Consider the following 22708-nt stretch of genomic DNA (forward strand, 5'->3'; position numbering starts at 1 on the left):
TATTATGTCCACACACACACACGTTCATGTGCCAACACTCGTGTCAGGGCTGAATCCCCCTCTGGTACTTCGAGTGTGGAAAGGGGGGCCCGCAAGGATTCTAAACATCAGTACTGGCCACTCCTGGCTGGTATTAAAATCCCCAGGTTACAGCTTCTCTCTGACCTTGGCTTGGCAAACGTTGCCACCACCCAATGCAAAAACCCCTTGGACCCAGGAAGGAGCACTTGGGAATTCCTCCATGTGGGGCACCCTCAAGCCCTCTCAACACCCCCAGGGGAAGAGCTGAGAAAGAAAACAAAGGAAATTAGTGGTTGCTACCAGCTAATCAAACAGCATGTGCACAGACCTGTTACAACACCGAAACTCCAATCCTGTTCTTTAAACAGGTAAATTTTATTCAAATCAAAAAGAAAGAAAATACATCTGGAACTTCAGCTTCTGCTAGTTTTTAAAAGAGCAATTCCAAAAACCAAGCACCCAGAATAGCTTCTTGGGGTTCAGCTTAAAGGATACAAGCAAACAGAAGCACCTGGGGTTAGCACAGAGGAGTCCACAAGCCAAAATAAAGAAATAACCTGATTGCGTCCACCTGGACATTCCCTGTCCCAATGAGCCCTGCTAGGCAGGGAAAATAATGTTTCATACGTGGTTCAAAGCTTACCCAGCATTGCTGCTTATAGCATGGCTGATCCTGTCCCCGCAGCCCAGAGAGAACAACAGACAAAGGGAAAGTTTCTTTCCTCATTTTCAAAAAGTTCTACCTTCCCACTGGCTCTTTTGGTCAGGTGCCCACTTCCTTTCCTTTACCTGGGGGACTTCTTAACCCTTTACAGGTAAAGCAAGTTAAGAACAGCCACCAAGAGGGATTTTACAGCTAACTGGCTGGCTGGGTGTCCATCAAAGGGAGCTGCTCGCCCCCAACTTTACTTATCACAACTCGCCCCTACGTTTGGGGGGCCTGGGAACAGAGTGTTTAAAGGGGCGGTTTGTCCGTAATGACACCAGCCAGCCACAGGGACGTGAGCTAACACCGGCTTTGGGATATTGTAGGACGGGAATGTCTGCAGATGTCTGACCACAAGCCGGCCATGGCAAGGAATTGACGTGTCTGAGAATAAGCTGAGATCAGTAACATCCTAACCTACAGGAGAAGGGACCCCGACATCGGCAGGGTGAGGAGATACAGATAAGGCGGAGGGGAGAAGCCCCTACTGAATAGGCATTAGGCACAGTGGCGTCAGCGTAACATTATAAAAGTCACACCCCAGCCTGTGGGCAGGAGGTGAGCGAGACGCAGTGTTTGGGGGGTGCCCGGATCACGGCCCCGGGTGATGAGGAGGAAGGTGCTGGTGAGGAGGAAGATAATGACTGACATTTCCGGTTGTTCTGCAAGGGGCGGTGCGAGAACGGGGCGGTTCAGATGGACATTCTGTGTTACCGCTGTCCCCCTTCCTGGGCTGGAGCCTTTGGGACTCTGCTAAATGTGCTGATCAACCATTAGAAACACAGAAGTTTCCTACAGTGCAAGGACTGCGACCAGCCCCCTCGGGGTTCCCAACTGAACAGCAATTTTAATAACACTGGGACGGATCTAGGAATTAGAGGCTGTCAGACCTCCCAGCGAGCACTGGGACTTCGTAAGTAATCAATAGAATTAACGTATGATTCAGAGCTCGGGCTGCAACGCACAGGAATCAGGTGCTGTGAGGGCCGTGCCGGTCGGGGGTCAGGCGAGCAGCTTCACCAGCAGCAGCCCAGTGAGGCCAGGCAGGTAGAGGGCAAAGGAGAATCGCCCCAGAGCCGGGCTGGCCCCACTGGGGGGTGTTTTCTCCGCAGGTTTGGAGGTCGCTTTGGTGAACATGAACGTGGAGAGTGCAGAAAACAGGCCCATTCCCCCTTTAATCACTTTTGTGGACGCAGTAGCGCAGCCTTTTGCAGCAAATGTTGATTTCTCTGAACCTGATGGAGAAAATCAGCCTGTTATTAGGCGGGGGCAGCTCTGGTTCCTTCTCTGCCCCCGTAACCTCTGTCTCCACCATCCAGCGGTTCCCACCTCTGCCTCCCGTTCCCACCCGCCCGGTGCTCTCCCTGCTCTCGCTGTAACCGGCCATGGCAGGGCGGGCGTCTGGTCCCCTCCTGCCTCCCCCGCACCCCTTTCTGCAGCTCCACATGAGACTGAAGCTGGAGTTTGGAACCAGCTGATCTCCAGTGAAGGCTCCTTCCACAGCGCCCGGCACCCCCGGGGACCATGCTCGGGCCAGGGTCGACAGAGTCTTCCTAAAAGTGGGGGGCCATGAGGCCCTGCCCCCTCTGTGGTCCCACCCCACCTCTCCTCTTCCCCTTGGGGCCCTGCCCCCCAGCCAAGCCGGAAGCCGTTGCAGGGCTGGGGACCCTGGGCCTCTCCACCTGCCCAGGGTGGGGGAACTGAGAGCAGCCCCCGCCCCAAGTCCCTGCCCTCTGGGTCCCCTGCCCAGAGCAGATGGAGAGTGCACAGCACCCCACAGCTGCTCAGGCTCCTTGGGCCGTGTCATAAACAGATAGTTAAGGGTTAAGGTCTCTTTTACCTGGAAAGGGTTAACAAGCTCAGTGAACCTGGCTAACACCTGACCAGAGGACCCATCAGGGGACAAGATACTTTAAAAATCTCGGTGGAGGGAAGTCTGTTTGTTCTTTTTGTGTTGTTGTCCGTTCTCTCTTGGGATTAAGAGAAGCCAGACATACTTACAGGCTCTCCAAGCTTCCTGAAATAGTCTCTTCTATTCAGTATAGTGAGTATTAGTTAAAAAGCGGATTAGTCTTTTGGTTGCTTTCTGTATTTGCAAATGTGTGTTTGCTGGAAGATTATTTTATTTCTGTTTGCTGTTACTTGTGCTTATGCTAGAAGGGGGGCGGGAGTCCCTTTAGTTTTTATAAGCTAAACCCTGTATATTTTCCATCCTGGCGTTACAGAGTTAGGGCAGGTCTACACTAAGAGCGGGGGTCGAACTAGGGTACGCAAGTTCAGCTACGTGAATAGCGTAGCTGAATTCGAAGTACCCTAGTTCGAACTACTCACCCGTCCAGACGCCGCGGAATCGAAGTCCGCGGCTCCAAGGTCGACTTCGCCACCGCCTTTTGCAGTGGTGGAGTACCGGAGTCGACCCCGGCGCTTCCGGAGTTCGAACTATTGCGCCCAGATTAGACGCGATAGTTCGAACTCCGAGAAGTCGAACTCACCGCGTCGACCCGGCTGTTAAGTGTAGACTAGCCCTTAGTTTTTATTTTCTTTTCATAAAATCTTTTCTTTTTAAGAACCTGATTGATTTTTCCCTTGTTTGAGACCCCAGAGGATTAGTCTGACTCACCAGGGATAGGTGGGGGGAAGAGAGAAGGGGGGGAAGGTGAATCCCTCTTTCTTTTAGATTCAAGGAGGTTGAATCAAGGTCGTCTCTCCAGACGACCGAGGGAGGGAAAGTCTGGGAGGGGGGAAGGTGAGGGAATGGTTTATTTCCCTTTGTGTTAAGACCCAAGGGGTTTGGGTCTTGGGTTCCCCAGGGAAGGTTTGGGGGGAATGGAAAGTGAACCAAAACACTATATTTTTGGTTGGTGGCAGTGCTATCAGATCTAAGCTAGGATTTAAGCTTAGAAGGGTACATGCAGGTCCCCACCTTTTGGACGCTAAAGTTCAAAGTGGGGAACAAACCTATGACAGGCCGGGCTCCAGTTTCCAGCCTGGCTGGCCGGCAGGACCTCGGGGAGAAGAGGAAGGGGGCCAGGCCTGTGGTGGAAAGTGAATGGCCCAGGCCCAGCTTTCACCATCCCCTGCAGCCCTGACCGGGTTCAGTTCAGTTATTTTATAAACACCCCAAAGCGCTGGGGGTCCTGGACACACACTGAGAACAGGAGCTTCCACACTGAGCAATAGCTTAGCTCCACCTTAAACATACCGGGGGTGGGGTCTAGTGGTTAGAGCAGGGAGAGGCTGGGAGCCAGGACTCCTGGGTTCTCTCCCCAGCTCTGCATCATTGACATGACAACCCTTCCCATGGCAAGTACTGTGTTGTCGTAACTCCAGGATCAGGGCGGCATCACTGGGAGGGGGGAGCTGGTCTGGAAGGGAAAACTTCCAAATTCCTCTCTCCTTCCCTCCGGCCAAAACCCCTCTTGGTGGCTCCCAACCGCCCAAGGGCTCAGCACAGCCTGAGGGTCTGGGAGACTCTAGGGGCCTGTCTACACTACAGCTTGGGTCTGTATGTCGCTCAGGGGTATGAAGAAGCCACATCCTTCAGCGATGTAAGTTACGCCATCCAGTGCCCACTTCCTGCTGACATCCCCACCGCTGCTTGTGGAGGTGGATTTATTGTGCGGACAGCAGGGCTCTCTCCCGTCAGCACAGAGCGTCTTCACCAGATGCGGTACAATGGTGCAGTGTAGACTGGCCCTAGGTTTCACCCGCCCTTTGGGGAGTTCCTGAGGCGTGAGATTCCCGGGGCAGCTCCCACACTGCGGCCAGCTGGCAGCATTTACCTCTCCGTATCGTCCCAGCGAAATCGATGCAATAGGTCTCGTCCCCTGTACAAGGGGCGATGTGGCTGTCACAGGTATCAGTGCTCAGAGACCAGCAGGTCGGGCACTGCAGCCCATTCTTGGTGGTGCTCCCCTTGGGCACTGAGAACCAAGAGAGAGAGAGAGAGAGACAGACATGATTACCGGGTAGGTTAAACCTCGCTCAAACCGTACGGTGCACCCACTGCCCTGCATTGCCTGAGCGTTTAAAGGTCCCTACCCCCAGCCCGACAGCATCCGTCTGTCACACGGCAACCTCTGAAACTGGCAGCCGATCGGTTCCAGAATTTCTGGGCATTTTCTAGGCACCCAGGGCCAGAAGCCTGCCATCTTTGAGAGAAATCGGACCCGCCTCTCCCATCCACCCACGCACACACCCCGACAGCTGATTAGCCCAGCCACCTCTGCAATTGTCTCAGATCAAACCCCCGGTCAATGGCCCCACTGACACCCCATCTCCGCTCTGCCCAGCGTCCCTGGGGGTGTAACACAGTGACACCCAGAATGACCCATCTCCCAGACAGAAAGGAGGATAGTGGCGGGGGGGAAGGTGGAAGGGGGATTAAGGCGGCATATACACAGACCTGATATGGGTGGGGAAGAGGGGAAGGGGGACATGGTGGGTGCCCTGAATCCATGGCAAGGAAGGGAAGAGTGCAATAAAAAATGTTGTCCCCAATGAATTCCATGAACTTGTTGGACAATCTGCCCAGCTGTATTATTTTCCAACCGATCTCTGGGTGGCTGAAGTCCCCCATCACCACACGTCCCTAGACAGCTGCAGCGGCACAGCAGCCAGCAAACAGAGCTGTAAACAGGGGAGTTTCACTGGGAGTTTGCGGGGGAGACTTAGACCTAGGCAGAGGAACTGACAGGCTAGTGAAGGGAGGGGTGGTGGTCTGCCGGTGTTCTGGGGCTTTGTTTTGGTTTGTGTTTGTGTTTCCTGGACTAACAGGTTTTAGGTGGGAAGGCTATGACCGATACAGAGGCAGCAGTGAAAGACACAATGAGGATGACTGGATGTGGAAGCTGCAGCATGTACATGATCCTGGAGGTGGTACCTGAAAAGAGTTTCGTCTGCATGAAGTGCCGCCTGATAGAGCTGATGGAAGAAAAGATCCGAGGACTGGAGATGCAGGTGGAAACTCTGGTTGAGTTTAGAAGGGGGTTCGAGCGGATGATGGAGCAAAGACATGAGGAGGCTGAAGGGATAATCTCAGACTTGCAGATGGAAGCAGGACCAAAGAATTCTGAGGGGAGACTGCTGGGTGAGGAAAGTGGACAGTGGAAGCATGTGATTAACAGAACCAGGCAGAGGAAAAGACGGGCCAGTGAAGGAGAAATAGAGCTCAGGAACAGGTTTGCAGAGTTGGAAAATGAAGAAGGGGCACAGCAGGTGGTCGCTGAAGGTGAGAGGACAAGGAAAACGAGAAGAGCAGCTAGTCCTATAGGAAGAGGGGAAGAGTCAATGGAGACAACACCAAATATGAGCCCCAGGAGGATACGGGATGGGTTGCGGAGGATTGCAAGGGACAATAGCAATCAAGAGGACTTGCAGACAGTGGGAGCAGGGGATAGACCAGAGAATCACACTGTCACCAGGAAAAGGCAGGTCTATGTGACTGGGGACTCCTTACTGAGAAGAATAGACAGGCTTGTAACTAGAGCTGATCCGGAGAACAGAAGGGTGTGCTGTCTGCCAGGCGCTAAGATACGGGATGTGGACCTGAGGCTGAAAAGGATCCTAACGGGAGCGGGAAAGAATCCGTTGATTGTCCTTCATGTGGGAACAAATGATACGGCTAGATTCTCGCTGGAACGTATTCAAGGGAGACTATGCCAGGCTGGGGAAGATGCTTAAGGAAATTGAGGATCAGGTGATTTTCAGTGGGATTCTGCCTGTTCCTAGAGAAGGGCAACAAAGGTGTGACAAGATTATGGCGATCAACAGATGGCTCAGGCAGTGGTGCTACAAGGAGGGCTTTGGGATGTACGGCCACTGGGAAGCATTCATGGACAGAGGACTGTTCTCTCGGGATGGACTTCACCTGAGTAAGGAGGGAAATAGACTTCTAGGATGGAGGCTGGCACAACTGATTAAGAGAGCTTTAAACCAGGAATTTGGGGGAGATGGTTGGGAGATGTCCAGGTAATCTCCACGCCAGAATTTAACATGAGAGGGAAGAAAACAAAGTAAGAGAGGATACAGCCATGGGCAGAAGAATGGACATAAGGAGGAAGGGTAGTGTAGATACCAGTCTAATAGGTGATGCTGGTGGTAGAATGTCTGGGCCTAACCGGGTAAAGAATGTCAGTGAAGCCAAAACGGCAAAAATTAAGCTGTCTGTACACTAATGCGAGGAGCCTAGGTAACAAAATGGAGGAACTAGAGCTACTGGTGCAGGAAGTGAAACCGGATATTATAGGGATAACAGAGACATGGTGGAATAGTAGTCATGACTGGAGTACAGGTATTGAAGGCTATGTGCTGTTTAGGAAGGACAGAAATAAAGGCAAAGGTGGTGGAGTAGCATTGTATGTCAGTGATGAGGTTAACTGTAAAGAAATAAGAAGTGATGGAATAGATAAGACAGAGTCTGTCTGAGCAAAAATCACATTGGGAAAGAAAGCTACTAGAGCCTCCCCTGAGATAGTGCTTGGGGTGTGCTACAGACCGCCGGCATCTGATCTGGATATGGATAGAGACCTCTTTAATGTTTTTAATGAAGTAAACACTAATGGGAATTGTGTGATCATGGGAGACTTTACCTTCCCAGATATAGACTGGAGGACAAGTGCTAGTAACAATAATAGGGCTCAGATTTTTCTGGATGCGATAGCTGATGGATTCCTTCACCAAGTAGTTGAAGAACCAACAAGAGGGGATGCCATTTTAGATTTGGTTTTGGTGAGTAGTGAGGACCTCATAGAAGAAATGGTTGCAGGGGACAACCTTGGTTCGAGTGATCATGAGCTAATTCATTTCAAACCAGATGGAAGGATAAAGAAAAATAGATCTGGGACTAGGGTGTTTGATTTCAAAAGGGCTAACTTTAAAGAATTAAGGAAATTAGTTAGGCAAGTGGATTGGACTGAAGAACTTGTGGATCTAAAGGCAGAGGAGGCCTGGAATTACTTCAAGTCAAAGTTGCAGAAACTATCAGAAGCCTGCATCCCAAGAAAGGGGGAAAAAATCATAGGCAGGAGTTGTAGACCAAGCTGGATGAACAAGCACCTCAGAGAGGTGATTAAGAAAAAGCAGAAAGCCTACAAGGAGTGGAAGATGGGCGGGATTAGCAAGGAAAGCTGCCTTATTGAGGTCAGAACACGTAGGGATGAAGTGAGAAAGGCTAAAAGCCATGTAGAGTTGGACCTTGCAAAGGGAATTAAAACCAATAGTAAAAGTTTCTATAGCCATATAAATAAGAAGAAAACAAAGAAAGAAGTGGGACCGCTAAACACTGAGGATGGAGTGGAGGTTAAAGATAATCTAGGCATGGCCCAATATCTAAACAAATGCTTTGCCTCAGTCTTTAATAAGGCTAACGAGGAGCTTAGGGATAATGGACGGATGACAATTGGGAATGGGGATATGAAGGTAGATATTACCACATCCGAGGTAGAAGCCAAACTCGAACAGCTTAATGGGACTAAATCGGAGGGCCCAGATAATCTTCATCCAAGAATATTAAAGGAACTGGCACATGAAATTGCAAGCCCATTAGCAAGAATTTTTAATGAATCGGTAAACTCAGGGGTTGTACCGTACGACTGGGGAATTGCTAACATAGTTCCTATTTTTAAGAAAGGAAAAAAAAGTGATCTGAGTAACTATAGGCCTGTTAGTTTGACATCTGTAGTATGTAAGGTCTTGGAAAAATTTTTGAAGGAGAAAGTAGTTAAGGACATTGAGGTCAATGGTAATTGGGACAAAATACAACATGGTTTCACAAAAGGTAGATTGTGCCAAACCAACCTGATCTCCTTCTTTGAGAAGGTAACAGACTTTTTAGACAAAGGAAATGCAGTGGATCTAATTTACCTCGATTTCAGGAAGGCATTTGACACGGTTCCACATGGGGAATTATTAGTTAAATTGGAAAAGATGAGGATCAATATGAAAATTGAAAGGTGGATAAGGAACTGGTTAAAGGGGAGACTACAATGGGTCATACTGAAAGGTGAACTGTCGGGCTGGAAGGAGGTTACTAGTGGAGTTCCTCAGGGATCAGTTTTGGGACCAATCTTATTTAACCTTTTTATTACTGACCTTGACACAAAAAGCGGGAATGTGCTAATAAAGTTTGCGGATGACACAAAGCTGGGAGGTATTGCTAACACAGAGAAGGACCGGGATATCATACAGGAAGATCTGGATGACCTTGTAAACTGGAGTAATAGTAATAGGGTTTCTTCAGCCTCAGAAACCATCCTGACATTATAATCAAAGAGGCTGATAAAGGAGGTGCTGTTGTCATCATGAACAGGTCTGACTACCAAAAGGAGGCCGCCAGACAACTCTCCAATACCAAATTTTACAGGCTACTTCCCTCAGATCCCACTGAGGAATACACTAAGAAACTGCACCATCTACTCAAGACACTCCCTACACTAACACCGGAACAAATCAACATACCCTTAGAACCCCGACCAGGGTTATTTTATCTACTAGCCAAGATCCACAAACCTGGAAATCCTGGACGCCCCATCATCTCGGGCATTGGCACTCTCACTGAAGGACTGTCTGGATATGTAGACTCTCTACTCAGACCCTATGCCACCAGCACTCCCAGCTATCTCCGTGACACCACTGATTTCCTGAGGAAACTACAATGCATTAGTGACCTTCCAGAAAACACCATCCTAGCCACCATGGATGTAGAGGCTTTCTACACAAACATCCCACACACTGATGGAATACAAGCTGTCAGGAACAGTATCCCTGATGATGCCACAGCACAACTGGTTGCTGAGCTCTGTGCCTTTATCCTCACACACAACTATTTCAAATTTGATGACAATATATATCTCCAGATCAGTGGCACCGCTATGGGCACCTGCATGGCCCCACAATATGCCAATATTTTTATGGCCAACCTGGAACATCGCTTCCTCAGCTCCCGTCCACTCATGCCCCTTCTCTACCTACGCTACATTGATGACATCTTCATCATCTGGACCCATGGGAAGGAGACTCTGGAAAAATTCCACCACGATTTCAACAGCTTCCATCCCTCCATCAACCTCAGCCTGGACCAATCTACACGGGAGGTCCACTTCCTAGACACCACGGTGCAAATAAGTGATGGTCACATTAACACCACCCTATACCGAAAACCTACCGACCACTATGCCTACCTTCATGCCTCCAGCTTCCATCCCGGACACACCACAAGATCCATTGTCTACAGCCAAGCACTGAGGTACAACCGTATCTGCTCTAACCCCTCAGACAGAGACCAACACCTACAAAATCTCCATCAAGCATTCTCAAGACTACAGTACCCACACGAGGAAATAAGCAAACTGATCAGCAGAGCCAGACGTGTACCCAGAAACCTCCTACTGCAAGACAAACCCAAGAAAGAAACCAACAGGACTCCACTGGCCATCACATACAGTCCCCAGCTAAAACCCCTCCAACGCATCATCAGGGATCTACAACCCATCCTGGACAATGATCCCACACTTTCACAGGCCTTGGGTGGCAGGCCAGTCCTCGCCCACAGACAACCTGCCAACCTGAAGCATATTCTCACCAGCAACTGCACACCGCACCATAGTAACTCTAGCTCAGGAACCAACCCATGCAACAAACCTCGATGCCAACTCTGCCCACATATCTACACCAGCAACACCATCACAGGACCTAACCAGATCAGCCACACCATCACTGGTTCATTCACCTGCACGTCCACCAATGTAATATACGCCATCATATGCCAGCAATGCCCCTCTGCTATGTACATCGGCCAAACTGGACAGTCTCTAAGGAAAAGGATAAATGGACACAAATCAGACATTAGGAATGGCAATATACAAAAACCTGTAGGAGAACACTTCAACCTCCCTGGCCACACAATAGCAGATCTTAAGGTGGCCATCCTGCAGCAAAAAAGCTTTAGGACCAGACTTCAAAGAGAAACTGCTGAGCTCCAGTTCATCTGCAAATTTGACACCATCAGCTCAGGATTAAATAAAGACTGTGAATGGCTTGCCAACTACAGAACCAGTTTCTCCTCCCTTGGTTTTCACACCTCATCTGCTAGAACAGGGCCTCATCCTCCCTGATTGAACTAACCTCGTTATCTCTAGCTTGCTTCTTGCTTGCTTATATATACCTGTCCCTGGAAATTTCCACTACTTGCATCCGAAGAAGTGGGTATTCCCCCCCGAAAGCTCATGCTGCAAAACGTCTGTTAGTCTATAAGGTGCCACAGGATTCTTTGCTGCTTCCACAGTAATAGGATGAAATTTAATAGTGAAAAGTGCAAGGTCATGCATTTAGAGTTTAATAACAAGAATTTTAGTTATAAATTGGGGACGCATTAGTTGGAAGTAACAGAGGAGGAGAAGGACCTCGGGGTATTGGTTGATCACAGGATGACTATGAGCCGCCAATGTGATATGGCTGTTAAAAAAGCTAATGCGGTTTTAGGATGCATCAGACAAGGTATTTCCAGCAAAGACAAGGAGGTGTTAGTACTGTTATACAAGGCACTGGTGAGACCTCTTCTGGAATACTGTGTGCAGTTCTGGTCTCCCATGTTTAAGAAGGATGAATTCAAACTGGAACAGGTTCAGAGACGGGCTACTAGGATGGTCCGAGGAATGGAAAACCTGCCTTATGAAAGGAGACTCAAAGAGCTTGGCTTGTTTAGCCTAACCAAAAGAAGGTTGAGGGGGGATTTGATTGCTCTTTATAAATATATCAGAGGGATTAATATTAGGGAGGGAGAGGAATTATTTAAGCTTAGTACCAATGTGGACACAAGAACAAATGGATATAAACTGGACACTAGGAAGTTTAGACTTGAAATTAGATGAAGGTTTCTAACCATTAGAGGAGTGAAGTTCTGGAACAGCCTTCCAAGGGGAGTAGTGGGGGCAAAAGACATATCTGGCTTTAAGACTAAGCTTGATAAAGTTTATGGAGGGGATGGTATGAAGGTGATAGCCTAATTTTGGCAATTAATTTGGCAATTGATCTTTGATTATCAGCAGGTCAGTATGCCCAGTGGTCTATGATGGGATGTTAGGTGGGGTGGGATCTGAGTTACTACAGAGAATTCTTTCCTGGGTGCTGGCTGGTGAGTCTTGCCCATATGCTCAGGGTTTAGCTGATCGCCATATTTGGGGTCGGGAAGGAATTTTCCTTCAGGGCAGATTGGCAGAGGCCCTGAAGGTTTTTCGTCTTCCTCTGCAGCATGGGGCACGGGTCACTTGCTGGAGGATTCTCTGCAGCTTGAGGTCTTCAAACCGCAATTTGGGGACTTCAGTAGCTCAGACATAGGTTAGGGGTTTGTTACAGGAGTGGGTGGGTGAGATTCTGTGGCCTGCGCTGTGCAGGAGGTCAGACTAGACGATCATAATGGTCCCTTCTGACCTTAAAGTCTATGAGTCTATGAGTCCTGGGCTTTGCATGACTTTGTTAATTGTTTTTAAAAAAAGCCTCATTCTCCTCTTCTTCCTGGCTAGCCGGTCTGTAGCCAACCCTACCATGGTGCGCTCCCCCTGGTTTTTCCCCTTTTATCCCTACCCAGAGATTTCCAATGAGTTTGTCTGCTATTCACATCTCAGCCTCAGAGCAGGTGCAAACACCTTTGCTATCCAAGGCAACCCCTCCTCCCGCTATCCCTGCCCTCCAGGAACAAGCTGGGCCCCTGGGTGCGGATATCCCACCCGTGTGTGTTCTCCCCACACGGCTCTGTGATGCCGGCGATGTCACAGCTGGGATCATTCACTGCTTCAAATGCTGAAAGCGACAGGAAATCACATTGTTTGGGGAAATGGCCAAACGGGTGGTTTTGAATTTTTCGCACAAGGGCCCATGGGAATAGAGTGGCCAGCGATGAACAGCCCTGGGGCTCCAAACCCGGTTTCCAGCCATCTTAGAATCATTGAATATCAGAGTTGGAAGGTACCTCAGGAGGTATCTAGTCCAACCCCCTGCTCAAAGCAGGACCAACCCCAACTAAATCATCCAGCTAGGGCTTTGTCAAGCCGGGCCTTAAAAACCTCTAAGGAAGGAGATTCTACGACCTCCCTAGGGAACCCATTCCAGTGCTTCACCACCCTCCTAGTAAAATAGTGTTTCCTAATATCCAACCTAAACCTCCCCCTCTGCAACTTGAGACCATTGCTGCTTGTTCTGTCATCTGCCACCACTGAGAACAGCTGAGCTCCATCCTCTTTGGAACCCCCCTTCAGGTAGTTGAAGGCTGCTATCAAATCCACCCTCATTCTTCTCTTCTGCAGATTAAATAACCCCAGTTCCCTCAGCCTCTCCTCATAAGTCATGTGCCCCAGTCCCCTAATCATTTTTGTTGCCCTCCACTGGACTCTCTCCAATTTGTCCACATCCTTTCTGTAGTGGGGGGCCCAAAAACTGGACCCAGTACTCCAGATGTGGCCTCACCAGTGCTGAATAGAGGGGAATAATCACTTCCCTCGATCTGATGGCAATGCTCCTACTAATACAGCCCAATATGCCATTAGACTTCTTGGCAACAAGGGCACACTGCTGACTGATATCCAGCTTCTCGGCCACTATAATGTCCAGGTCCTTTTCTGTAGAACTGCCACTTAGCCAGACAGCCCCCAGTCTGTAGCAGTGCATGGGATTCTTCCATCCTAAGTGCAGGACTCTGCACTTGTCCTCATTGAACCTCATCACATTTCTTTTGGCCCAATCCTCCAATTTGTCTAGGTCACTCTGGACCCTATTCCTACCCTCCAGTGTATCTACCACTCCTCCCAGTTTAGTGTCATCTGAGAACTTGCTGAGGGTGCAATCTATCCCATCATCCAGATCATTAATGAAGATATTGAACAAAACCGGCCCCAGGACCGACCCTTGGGGCACTCCACTTGAAACCGGCTGCCAACTAGACATGGAGCCATTGATCACTACCCATTGAGCCTGATGATCTATGCAGCTTTCTATCCATCTTATAGTCCATTCATCAAGCCCATACTTCTTTAACATGCTGGCAAGAATATTCTGGGAGACCGTATCAAAAGCTTTGCTAAAGTCAAGATATATCACAGCCACCACTTTCCCCATATCCACAGAGCCAGTTATCTCATCATAGAAGGCAATCAGGTTGGTCAGGCATGACTTGCCCTTGGTCAATCCATGTTGACTGTTCCTAATCACTTTCCTCTCCTCCAAGTGCTTCAAAATGGATTCCTTTAGGACCTTCTCCATGAATTTGTCGGGGACTGAAGTGAGGCTGACTGGTCTGTAGTTCCCTGGGTTCTCCTTCTTCCCTTTTTTAAAGATGGGCACTACATTTGCCTTTTTCCTGTCATCTGGAACCTCCCCTGATTGCCACGAGTTTTCAAAGATAATGGTCAATGGCTCTGCAGTCACATCTGCCAACTCTCTCAGCACCCTCAGATGCATTAGATCTGGACTCATGGACTTGTGCTTGTCCAGCTTTTCTAAATAGTCTTTAACCTGTTCTTTCACCACTGAGGGCTGCTCACCTCCTCCCCATACTGTGTGGCCCAGGACAGCAGTCTGAGAGCTGACCTTGTCTGTGAAGACCAAGGCAGAAAAAGCATTGAGTACTTCAGCTTTTTCCACATCCCCCATTCAGTAAGGGGCCCACACTTTCCCCGACCTTTTTCTTGTTGCTAACATACCTGTAGAAACCCTTCTTGTTACCCTTCACATCCCTTGCTAGCTGCAAATCCAATTATGCTTTGCCCTTCCTGATTACACCCCTGCATGCTCGAGCAATATTTTTATATTCCTCCCTAGTCATCTGTCCAAGTTTCCACTCCTTGTAAGCTTCCTTTTTGTGTTTAAGCTCAAAGATTTCACTGTTAAGCCAAGCTGGTCGCCTGCCACATTTGCTATTCTTTCTGCACATCGGGATGGTTTGTTCCTGCACCCTCAATAAGGCTTCTTTAAAATACAGCGAGGACTGGCCTGTCTCCCAACTAAAACCTCTCCAGCACATCGTCTAGGATCTACAACCTATCCTGGAGGATGATCCCTCACTCTCACAGACCTTGGGAGACAGGCCAGTCCTTGCTTACAGACAGCCCCCCAACCTGAAGCAAATACTCACCAGCAACCACACACCATAGAACAGAAACATTAACCCAGGAATCAAACCCTGCAACAAACCCTGGTGCCAACTCTGTCCACATCTCTATTCAGGGGACACCATCATAGGACCTAACCACATCAGCCACACCATCCAGGGCTCGTTCACCTGCACATCTACCATTGTGATAGATGCCATCATGTGCCAGCAATGCCCCTCTGCCATGTACATTGGCCAAACCTGGACAGTCTCTACGCAAAAGAATTAATGGACACAAATCAGACATTAAGAATTGTAACATTCAAAAAGCAGTCGGAGAACACTATATATCTGAAAATGCAGAAAACATGCAAATTTTTTAAATAAATGGTATTCTATTATTGTTTAACAGTGTGATTAATTGCAATTAATTTTTTAATCACTTGACAGCCCTACTTTAGATTTTAGATACTAAAGGATTGGCACCAGCATGACTATTCTAAGATCTGAGTTATATAGTGACCTGATCCCAAAGGACCAGCCACATACCCAGAAGAACCCTTTTGTTTGATAAAATTGGTTTTCAATAACCACTCATCTTTAAGTCTAGGGTTTTTGGTGGTGATACAAGGACTGGAGGGCCTAAGGAGGCTGCACTGTTGACTTCTTGTTAGCTGGTGCGGTGAGACAGAAGTTTACATTGGTTGCTGGTTTGGTATATCTCATGGAAGAATAGCCACCAGTTTTGGGGTGTGTCTGCCCTTTCCCCAGCAACCTGTCCTGAATTTGGTATTCTCTGTTGTGACTGACAGAGGCACAGTGACAAACACCCCAGCTCACCACTGTCTAATTGTTTGGGTGAACAAGCCCTTAAATGGGGCCAGTAAAACAGATCCATAACCTACCTTCCGGTACGGCCGAGTTACAGTTATTGTCTGTGTTGCACCATGTGGTGTTGATCCGCAGATACGTGCCATTTCCAAGAGTGAGAGTGACGGGGTCTTTAACTCCCATATTATAGTTATTTGTACAGCGACTGGCGAAGCCCATGGTCTTTATCCCCTCTGTTGTAAAGAAAGAAAACAGAGAACAGAACTGAGAGGCTGGGAGGGGAACCTGGAGGAGGAGCAGGGAGGTTATTTTACCTCCGTGTCTGGCCCTGGGGCGACGCTGCTGGGAGCCTGTGCCCAGTTCTGGGCCCCACCGTTCAGGAAGGAGGTTGGTCAGTGGCAGAGAAGAGCCGTGAGGACGATTGAAGGGTTCGAAAACCTGCCCTAGCGTGAGAGATGCCAGGAGCTCGATCCGTGGAGCTGAACACAGAGACGGTTCAGGGGTGACGTGGTCCCCGTCTGCCAGAACCTACCCGGGGAACAAACGTTCACTGACGGGCTCCTCAGTCGGGCGGCGGAAGGTCGGACGCCGTCCCGTGGCTGGGAGTTGGAGCCGGACAGACTCAGACTGGGAATAAGGGGAAGGTTTTTCACAGGGAGGGTCATTAACCACTGGGACGATCTCCCAGGGGCCGGGGTGGATTCTCCATCAGGGACAATGTGTAAAGCCAGATGGGAGGTTTCTCTCCCAGCTCTGCTCTAGGGATGATCTGGGGCAGGTCTCTGGCCTGTGCTGAGCTGGGGGTCAGACAAGACGATCCCAACGGTCCCTTGTGGCCCTGGGGTCTAGGACTCGGTGGCCGTGTCTGCACTGCAGAGTGAACCCGGGTTAGCCACGCTCTGGGATGAGCGTCCACACTGCGAAGCCTCCCAGGGGTTAGATCCACCCGGACACCACCCGGCCGGTGCTGCACTAACCCCGGGGCAGCGCTAGGCCTTTGGGGGCATGTCCCAGGGCTCCTAGCGCTGCCCTGAGCTGGGCCGTTCTCTGCCGCGAGTCTCTGCGACGGCGTCTCTGCCTGAGAGCCGGGTAGAGCCGGAGCCGGCTGCAGGGAACGTGGGGTCTGAAACATCACCAAGGGGTGTGTAAACCGGCAGGTGATTTCAGTACAGCAGAAGTGAGTAGGAAGGAGGGCAGGAAAACACGGCCCCGAAGGAATTATGGGAAGTCATTGGAGGACTATCAGCAACTGTGTGAAATAACCTAGTTTACAGCTGCATCCTCACTGCAAAGTTAAAGTGGAACCCGGGTCTAAGCTACACCTTGAACTGCGTCAGCCGGGCTGAGCTCAAAGCTCGTATCCAGGGAGGCTAAAGGGGTTTGTGGGGGGGGGTAGTAGGGGATGGTGGGGGTGGGGGGGCAGGTTGGGGCTAAACCCCAGGTCACAGCCCACATCAACTGCAGTGAAGACAAACCCTGAGTGGGGGGAAGTTTTAATCAACCCATTTGTCACTGTGCTGGGAAAATTTCCTGAGTGTGGTCGGGGGGTGGGGGGGAAAAAGCAGGAGAGAGAGAGAGAGAAAGAGAGAGATAGGGAGAGATGCATGTATGGGAGATTAGATAGATAGTTAATGACAGACCACGTTAAAGCTGATGCTGTGCTATGCATCCATCTTACAGGATAAATGGAAGGAATCTTAAATGTCTTTAATTCAATGGAAGGATGAACAAAGCCAGGTCTGTAACTCAGATTTTCAATTCCAAAGGGCAAATGCTGAGAAATGACGGGAACTAGTGAAATCCGCCGGCCTGAAGAGCTCAGGGAGTTGAATGTGGAGAAGGTTTGGAATCTCTTTAAGTCAAAGGGGCAAAAACCATCTTGAATTTGCATCCAAAGCAAGGGGGAAAATGTGTTATGCAGGGCTCCAGCCCTGAGCAGGAGACTAGCAGCTCAGAAAGGACATTGGGTGTCCAGCAGTGTACAAGGGATCTCGGCACCAATTTCCTGTTTTTAACATGATTCAGAAGGACCATTTTCACTTTGCTTTTTGACGTCTGTTGTGGAGAAGGAAACTCAGTGAATAAAAATAAATAGATAAATAAATAAATAAAGCACAAGGGTTGAAATCCTGACTGCCCTGAAGTCAATGGGAGATTTGCAACTGACTCCAGAAGGCAGGAAACACCGTAATGTTGCCTAAACATATCAAGCATCGAGCCCAAACTGAGTGCTCTGTGCCGGGTGACCGTGTTTGTGAATGGACTGTGTTGGGGTTGGGCTTAGCAATGAGGTGAGGCTGGTGACAGACTGCAGGATAGGATGTGCCTGGGTTGACGGCAATGTCACCTACCCAGTGTAATATCTTCTGCCACCGAATAGCAGCCACCTGTAGCCTTGTCCACTCTGCAGGTCCCTTGAGCAGCACGGCAGGCGTCCGCTGAACCAGCGCAGGTTTTGCATGTCAGGGTTGACGCTGGAGAAAGAACGAGAACAAGTGTTTCCTTCTTACTGGGGTGTAACAGTGTCACCTCCCTTAGCCCCAGTCTTCCCCCTCTGCTCCAAACTAGCCATGGGGTTAATGGACCCAATTTCCCCGGCGACCCTCAGCAATTGCACACTTTCAGCCCCTGGGCCAGCTTTTCCCAAGCTCCGCCCACAAAATAAGCTCCGCCCATCCCAGATGTGGCTCCTGTTGTGCAGGTATTCACAGTACTGGAGAGTCGCTTGCTTCACAGCCTGTGTTGGCTGAGTCCATTGCATGGCCCAAGGTGCCTGGCAGCCCCCTGTGGCCCTCGCAGACTCCTCGGGTGCCCATCCCATCCACTTCTATTGCAGGGATGCCTGGCTAGCTCCCCCCACACACATCCTACCTCATGCCAGGGGCTCTGTGTGCCCCCCAATCCCCATTCCCCAGTCCAGAGCCCTCCATTCTCCCCCCACCATCACCATCTTTCTGTCTGGGAGATCAGCTGCTCAGGGTGTAACATGTTGAGCTCCATGGGGACGCTGGGCAGGGCGGGGTTGATGAGCTGGGAGGTATCACTGTCACCACCAACCGGCTCTGTGACCTACACACAGTCACAGAGGGGTCTGAAAGTGGCTGGGTTGGCCAGACCCAACGACTCTGTCTGTCCCTGATTTCCCTCTTCCGGTTCTCTCACTTTCCCCCAAATCAGTAGGGTTCTGCCCAGTGATGCCGGATTATTGGAATTGGTCAGATGCAGGATTCAGACATTAGCCTGTTGCACAGAAGCAGAGAAATGCCATTGAGGTGAAAGCGGCCAGGCTCTCGGGGCTGCCAGCCGGCCAGCAGAGGGGTCTGACGGAAAGGTTTGGGGGTGCAGAAGCCAGTGCCTTGGCCCCTAGCCGTGTGGGGACTGATCTCTGCCCTTTAGTCCTTATGTACAGCACCCTGCACACAAGCTGTGTAAGTGCAGCAGCTTCGCACCTTTTCTTTTAGAGAGATTTAGATTTTCAGGCTCTGATGCTGTTCTAGTCTGAGCTCCTGCATTGCCCAAGCCAGAGAACCTCGCCCAGCCCTTCCTCCATCCAGCCCATATCTGATGGCTGAGCTAGAGCCGATCTTTTAGAACAATGTCCAGTCTCAATGTACAGAGACCAAGGGATGGAGAATCTGCCCACCCCATCCCCTTCTTGAAAAGCTTTTGCCAGGGTTTATTCCAGCTAGGATTTGTTTATATTCAACTCCCAGCCATTGGAGCTCATTCTGCCTGTTTGCTCAGTTCGAGATCCCTCTGCTACCGGAAATTGTTGGCCTGATTCCAGGTTACACTCAATCCCCAAGCAGAGTCATTTATTCCCATATTAAGGCAAAGCCGGGCAGAGAGGCCTTCGTGGGAATAAGAATTCAGGGCAGTGTCCAGTAACGGTGTCCCAGGCCTGGGCGACACTAAACAGTTAGGGTGATATGGCTGTGGCACTCGGGGAGGGGAGGGGTGAAAAATCCACACCCTGAGCACCACAGCTAGACCAGTGTAACCCCTGGAGTAGGTGAAGGTCAACAGGCGAATGCTTCCCTGGGCTCGGCTACCGTCACTCGGGGAGGGGAGCTCCTAGAAGGATGGAAAACCTTGTCCATTGGGACTGGCGACACCTCCACTACGGGTCTCTGCCGGCCCAGCTACAGCGCTGTGGCTAAGCGGCTACAGTAGCCGTAGTGTAGACAGGGCCCTGTACCCCACCCAGAGCTAATCCCCCCTCCCTGCACATGCTGGATGTTCCCCTGACTGGGGATCCGTGGGGTGTCCAAGTCCAGAGGGGGTTACCTGGCCACAGCAGTGAGTGACTCACCTTGTGCACTCGTAGCTAGGAGAGCAGGGAGCAGGCAGAGGATGAAGGAAACCATCCTGGTGCTGGGAGCCGCCCGGGGCTGGGCTCGGAGCTGAACGGCGCTTCTCAGGACTGACACGGCGAGCGCTGCCCGGGGGGAGGAGGAGAGAGTCATGAGTGAAATGAGGAAGGAAAGGGAGTAACAGCCAAGATTCGGGGCAGGGTGGAGCACCAGGCAACAGAGCTGCACAAATAACAGATCTTTGGTTCACTGGCAGTTCTAAAAGATTGGGGGTGGGGGGGTGGGAATTGTTTTGAGTTTGCCCAATTTCCTGTCCAACTGAAAAGCCAAACAAAAATGGTTTTGTTTCATTTTCAAGCATTTAATATTTTAAAATTGGTTTAAAATACAAATTGCCGTCAATTTTGAAACAAAAGGACACTTTGAGTTGAAAAGAACCAAAACATTTAATTCTGGAAATGTCCAGATAGAACGTTTCCTTTTTTTCAGGATGCTTTGTCTAGAATTTCTTTTGTACTGAAACAATGCAGCACAATATGGATACGCGTCAGCAGTGCGCCCTTGTTTCCAAGAAGGCCAATGGCATCTTGGGCTGTATTAGTAGGGGCATTGCCAGCAGATCGAGGGACGTGATCATTCCCCTCTATTCGGCACTGGTGAGGCCTCATCTGGAGTACTGCATCTAATTTTGGGCCCCCCACTACAGAAAGGATGTGGACAAATTGGTGAGAGTCCAGTGGAGGGCAACAAAAATGATTAGGGGGCTGGAGCACATGACTTACGAGGAGAGGCTGAGGGAATTGGGCTTGTTTAGTCTGCAGAAGAGAAAAGTGAGGGGGGATTTGATAGCTGCTTTCAACTACCTGAAGGGGGGTTCCAAAGAGGATGGAGCTCAGCTGTTCTCAGTGGTGGCAGATGACAGAACAAGGAGCAATGGGCTCCAGTTGCAGTGGGGGAGGCTTAGGTTGGATATTAGAAAACACTATTTCCCTAGTAGGGTGGTGAAGCACTGGACTGGGTTCCCTAGGGAGGTGGTGGAATCTCCATCCTGAGAGGTTTTTAAGGCCCAGCTTGACAAAGCCCTGGCTGGGATGATTTAGTTGGGTTTGGTCCTGCTTTGAGCAGAGGGTCGGACTAGATACCGCCTGGGGTCCCTTCCAACCCTGAGATTCTATGATTCTAGGATACTGACACAAAAAAGAACGCACATGGCAAAAAAGGGAATTTTATCAAGCAGACTGTGTAGTGAGCACATGGTAAAAATATAAAGGTTGGTTAATAAAAAAACATTTAAAATATTAAACATAAGGGTAAGTTAAGAAAAGAGCATTTTAAAAGTGTGAAATAAAAGAGAAACATATAAAGAGAGGTAAAGAGAGAAAACAGGGCAAGAAAAGGGAAATGAAACCCCTTTGCAAAGGGCAAAGATAGACAGCAGGTGGCTGAGTCAGAGAGAGATCTTACCCTTGCAGCTGTTCCTGGGGCAGGAGGGAACTCCCAGGGCTCACAACCCCTCAGGTTAGTTATCTGCCTTTGGATCGGACCAATCAGATGCTATTCTACAGCTGCATCATAGAATACGTTTTCCTGAACCAATCCTATAGTCTCAAGATTTGTATACAAGAGCCATCGCCCTCCCCTCACTACCCCCCCTTAACTGCCTTATTCTTATCTAAAAAACAGACCCCAAGCATCTTTCCTGCCATGCAGCCCTTTTACATAGGTGCTTTAATAAAGGTTAAAATCATAAGCCCTTAGTAACAAACAGTTTTTAAAAGTTTTTCCCTATGTTTTAGACTAAGACTAGTGATATTTTAGTGAGGACAATTTGAGGCAGCAGCAAAGCCACTGTTAGCAAAATCAATGTCTGTGAGGCAGTTGATCAGAGCTAAGAAGGCCGCATCTTCCCCCACTTTTTAACAAATACCAGTGAAAGTTATATTAAGTTTTGTAAAGGAATAAACACTTTAAAAGAGAAGCTTATATGAAGACAGAGCCCTTTATTTAACTTTTTTACAGGTGTGTTTCAATTAAAAGGAAATGAGCATGCAGAAACACCCCAGAGTGAAAACCACTGTGGCTTTTTCTACATTTTGAAAACAGATAAGATTAATTAGGCTAGCCAGTGACCCATGCACTATAGTCTGCCTTAGCAAGTCTCTAGGGTCACCCTTTCCGTTTGCTTGTTTTTTTACACAGATTTCTTTCCTAACTTTTTTAATGCTGTAAAATGTTCAACAATGTTGAGATTGCTGTGAAAGACACTTTGTGAAAGTTATAACAAGTATTTTATTCCATTTACTGACTGTAAAAGACAAAAACCCACGGCTTTGTGACTGCATGAAGCTCAGAGAGCCTAGCTGAAGAACAGCCCCTGACTTTCCCTCCATACTTTTAATACTTGCTAAACGTGCAGTGTTTCATTATATAAAGTTTTTTTTTTAACATTTAACATGAAAATAAAGGTTTTTTTAATATTTAACATGAAAATACAGCATTGACTGAGCTGTAATATAACATGACCTTTTTAAAGGCTATTCTGTATGCAGTGAGGCCTATTTGAAGGATTATGTTTGTTTCTTTTTTAAAAAGTTTAACATGACAAATCAGTATTGCCTGAGCTGTAACAAAACCAGGCCACTCTGAGGGATATTCTGTAGAAGTTTAGTGAACTAAAAAGGCTTAAGATACTAGCCTGTCCTTTTAAAAATAGCATTTTTAAAGTACCAAAACAGCAACTGGGTAAGAATATGAAAA

The 22708-nt window shown here is 49.0% G+C and overlaps 1 protein-coding gene across 1 annotated transcript; it reads right to left on the reverse strand.

Annotated features, from left to right (window-relative positions):
- Window positions 1-374: 374 nt before the first annotated feature.
- Window positions 375-21550, reverse strand: LOC120390608 (phospholipase A2 inhibitor and Ly6/PLAUR domain-containing protein-like). The gene is made up of 6 exons (XM_039513338.1): window positions 21416-21550; window positions 19951-20076; window positions 17990-18112; window positions 15713-15871; window positions 4510-4650; window positions 375-1962 (listed from the first exon to the last, which is right to left on the reverse strand). The coding sequence occupies exons 2-6, from the start codon at window positions 20003-20005 to the stop codon at window positions 1730-1732; spliced, it is 711 nt and encodes a 236-aa protein (XP_039369272.1). The 5' UTR covers window positions 20006-20076; window positions 21416-21550; the 3' UTR covers window positions 375-1729.
- Window positions 21551-22708: the final 1158 nt, after the last annotated feature.

Source organism: Mauremys reevesii, linkage group 24 (assembly GCF_016161935.1).
Source record: "Mauremys reevesii isolate NIE-2019 linkage group 24, ASM1616193v1, whole genome shotgun sequence".
NCBI classification, from domain to species: domain Eukaryota; kingdom Metazoa; phylum Chordata; order Testudines; family Geoemydidae; genus Mauremys; species Mauremys reevesii.

Bases quoted from the DNA above. Each gene is read 5' to 3' on its own strand.
- LOC120390608 (XM_039513338.1), bottom strand. From the start codon at position 20,005: ATGGTTTCCTTCATCCTCTGCCTGCTCCCTGCTCTCCTAGCTACGAGT. The intron at 18,113-19,950 runs GTGAGTCACTCA...TTCTTTCTCCAG, and splicing joins CCTAGCTACGAGTGCACAAG to CGTCAACCCTGACATGCAAA. The intron at 1,963-4,509 runs GTAAATGCTGCC...TTTCTCCATCAG, and splicing joins CGCTGGGACGATACGGAGAG to GTTCAGAGAAATCAACATTT.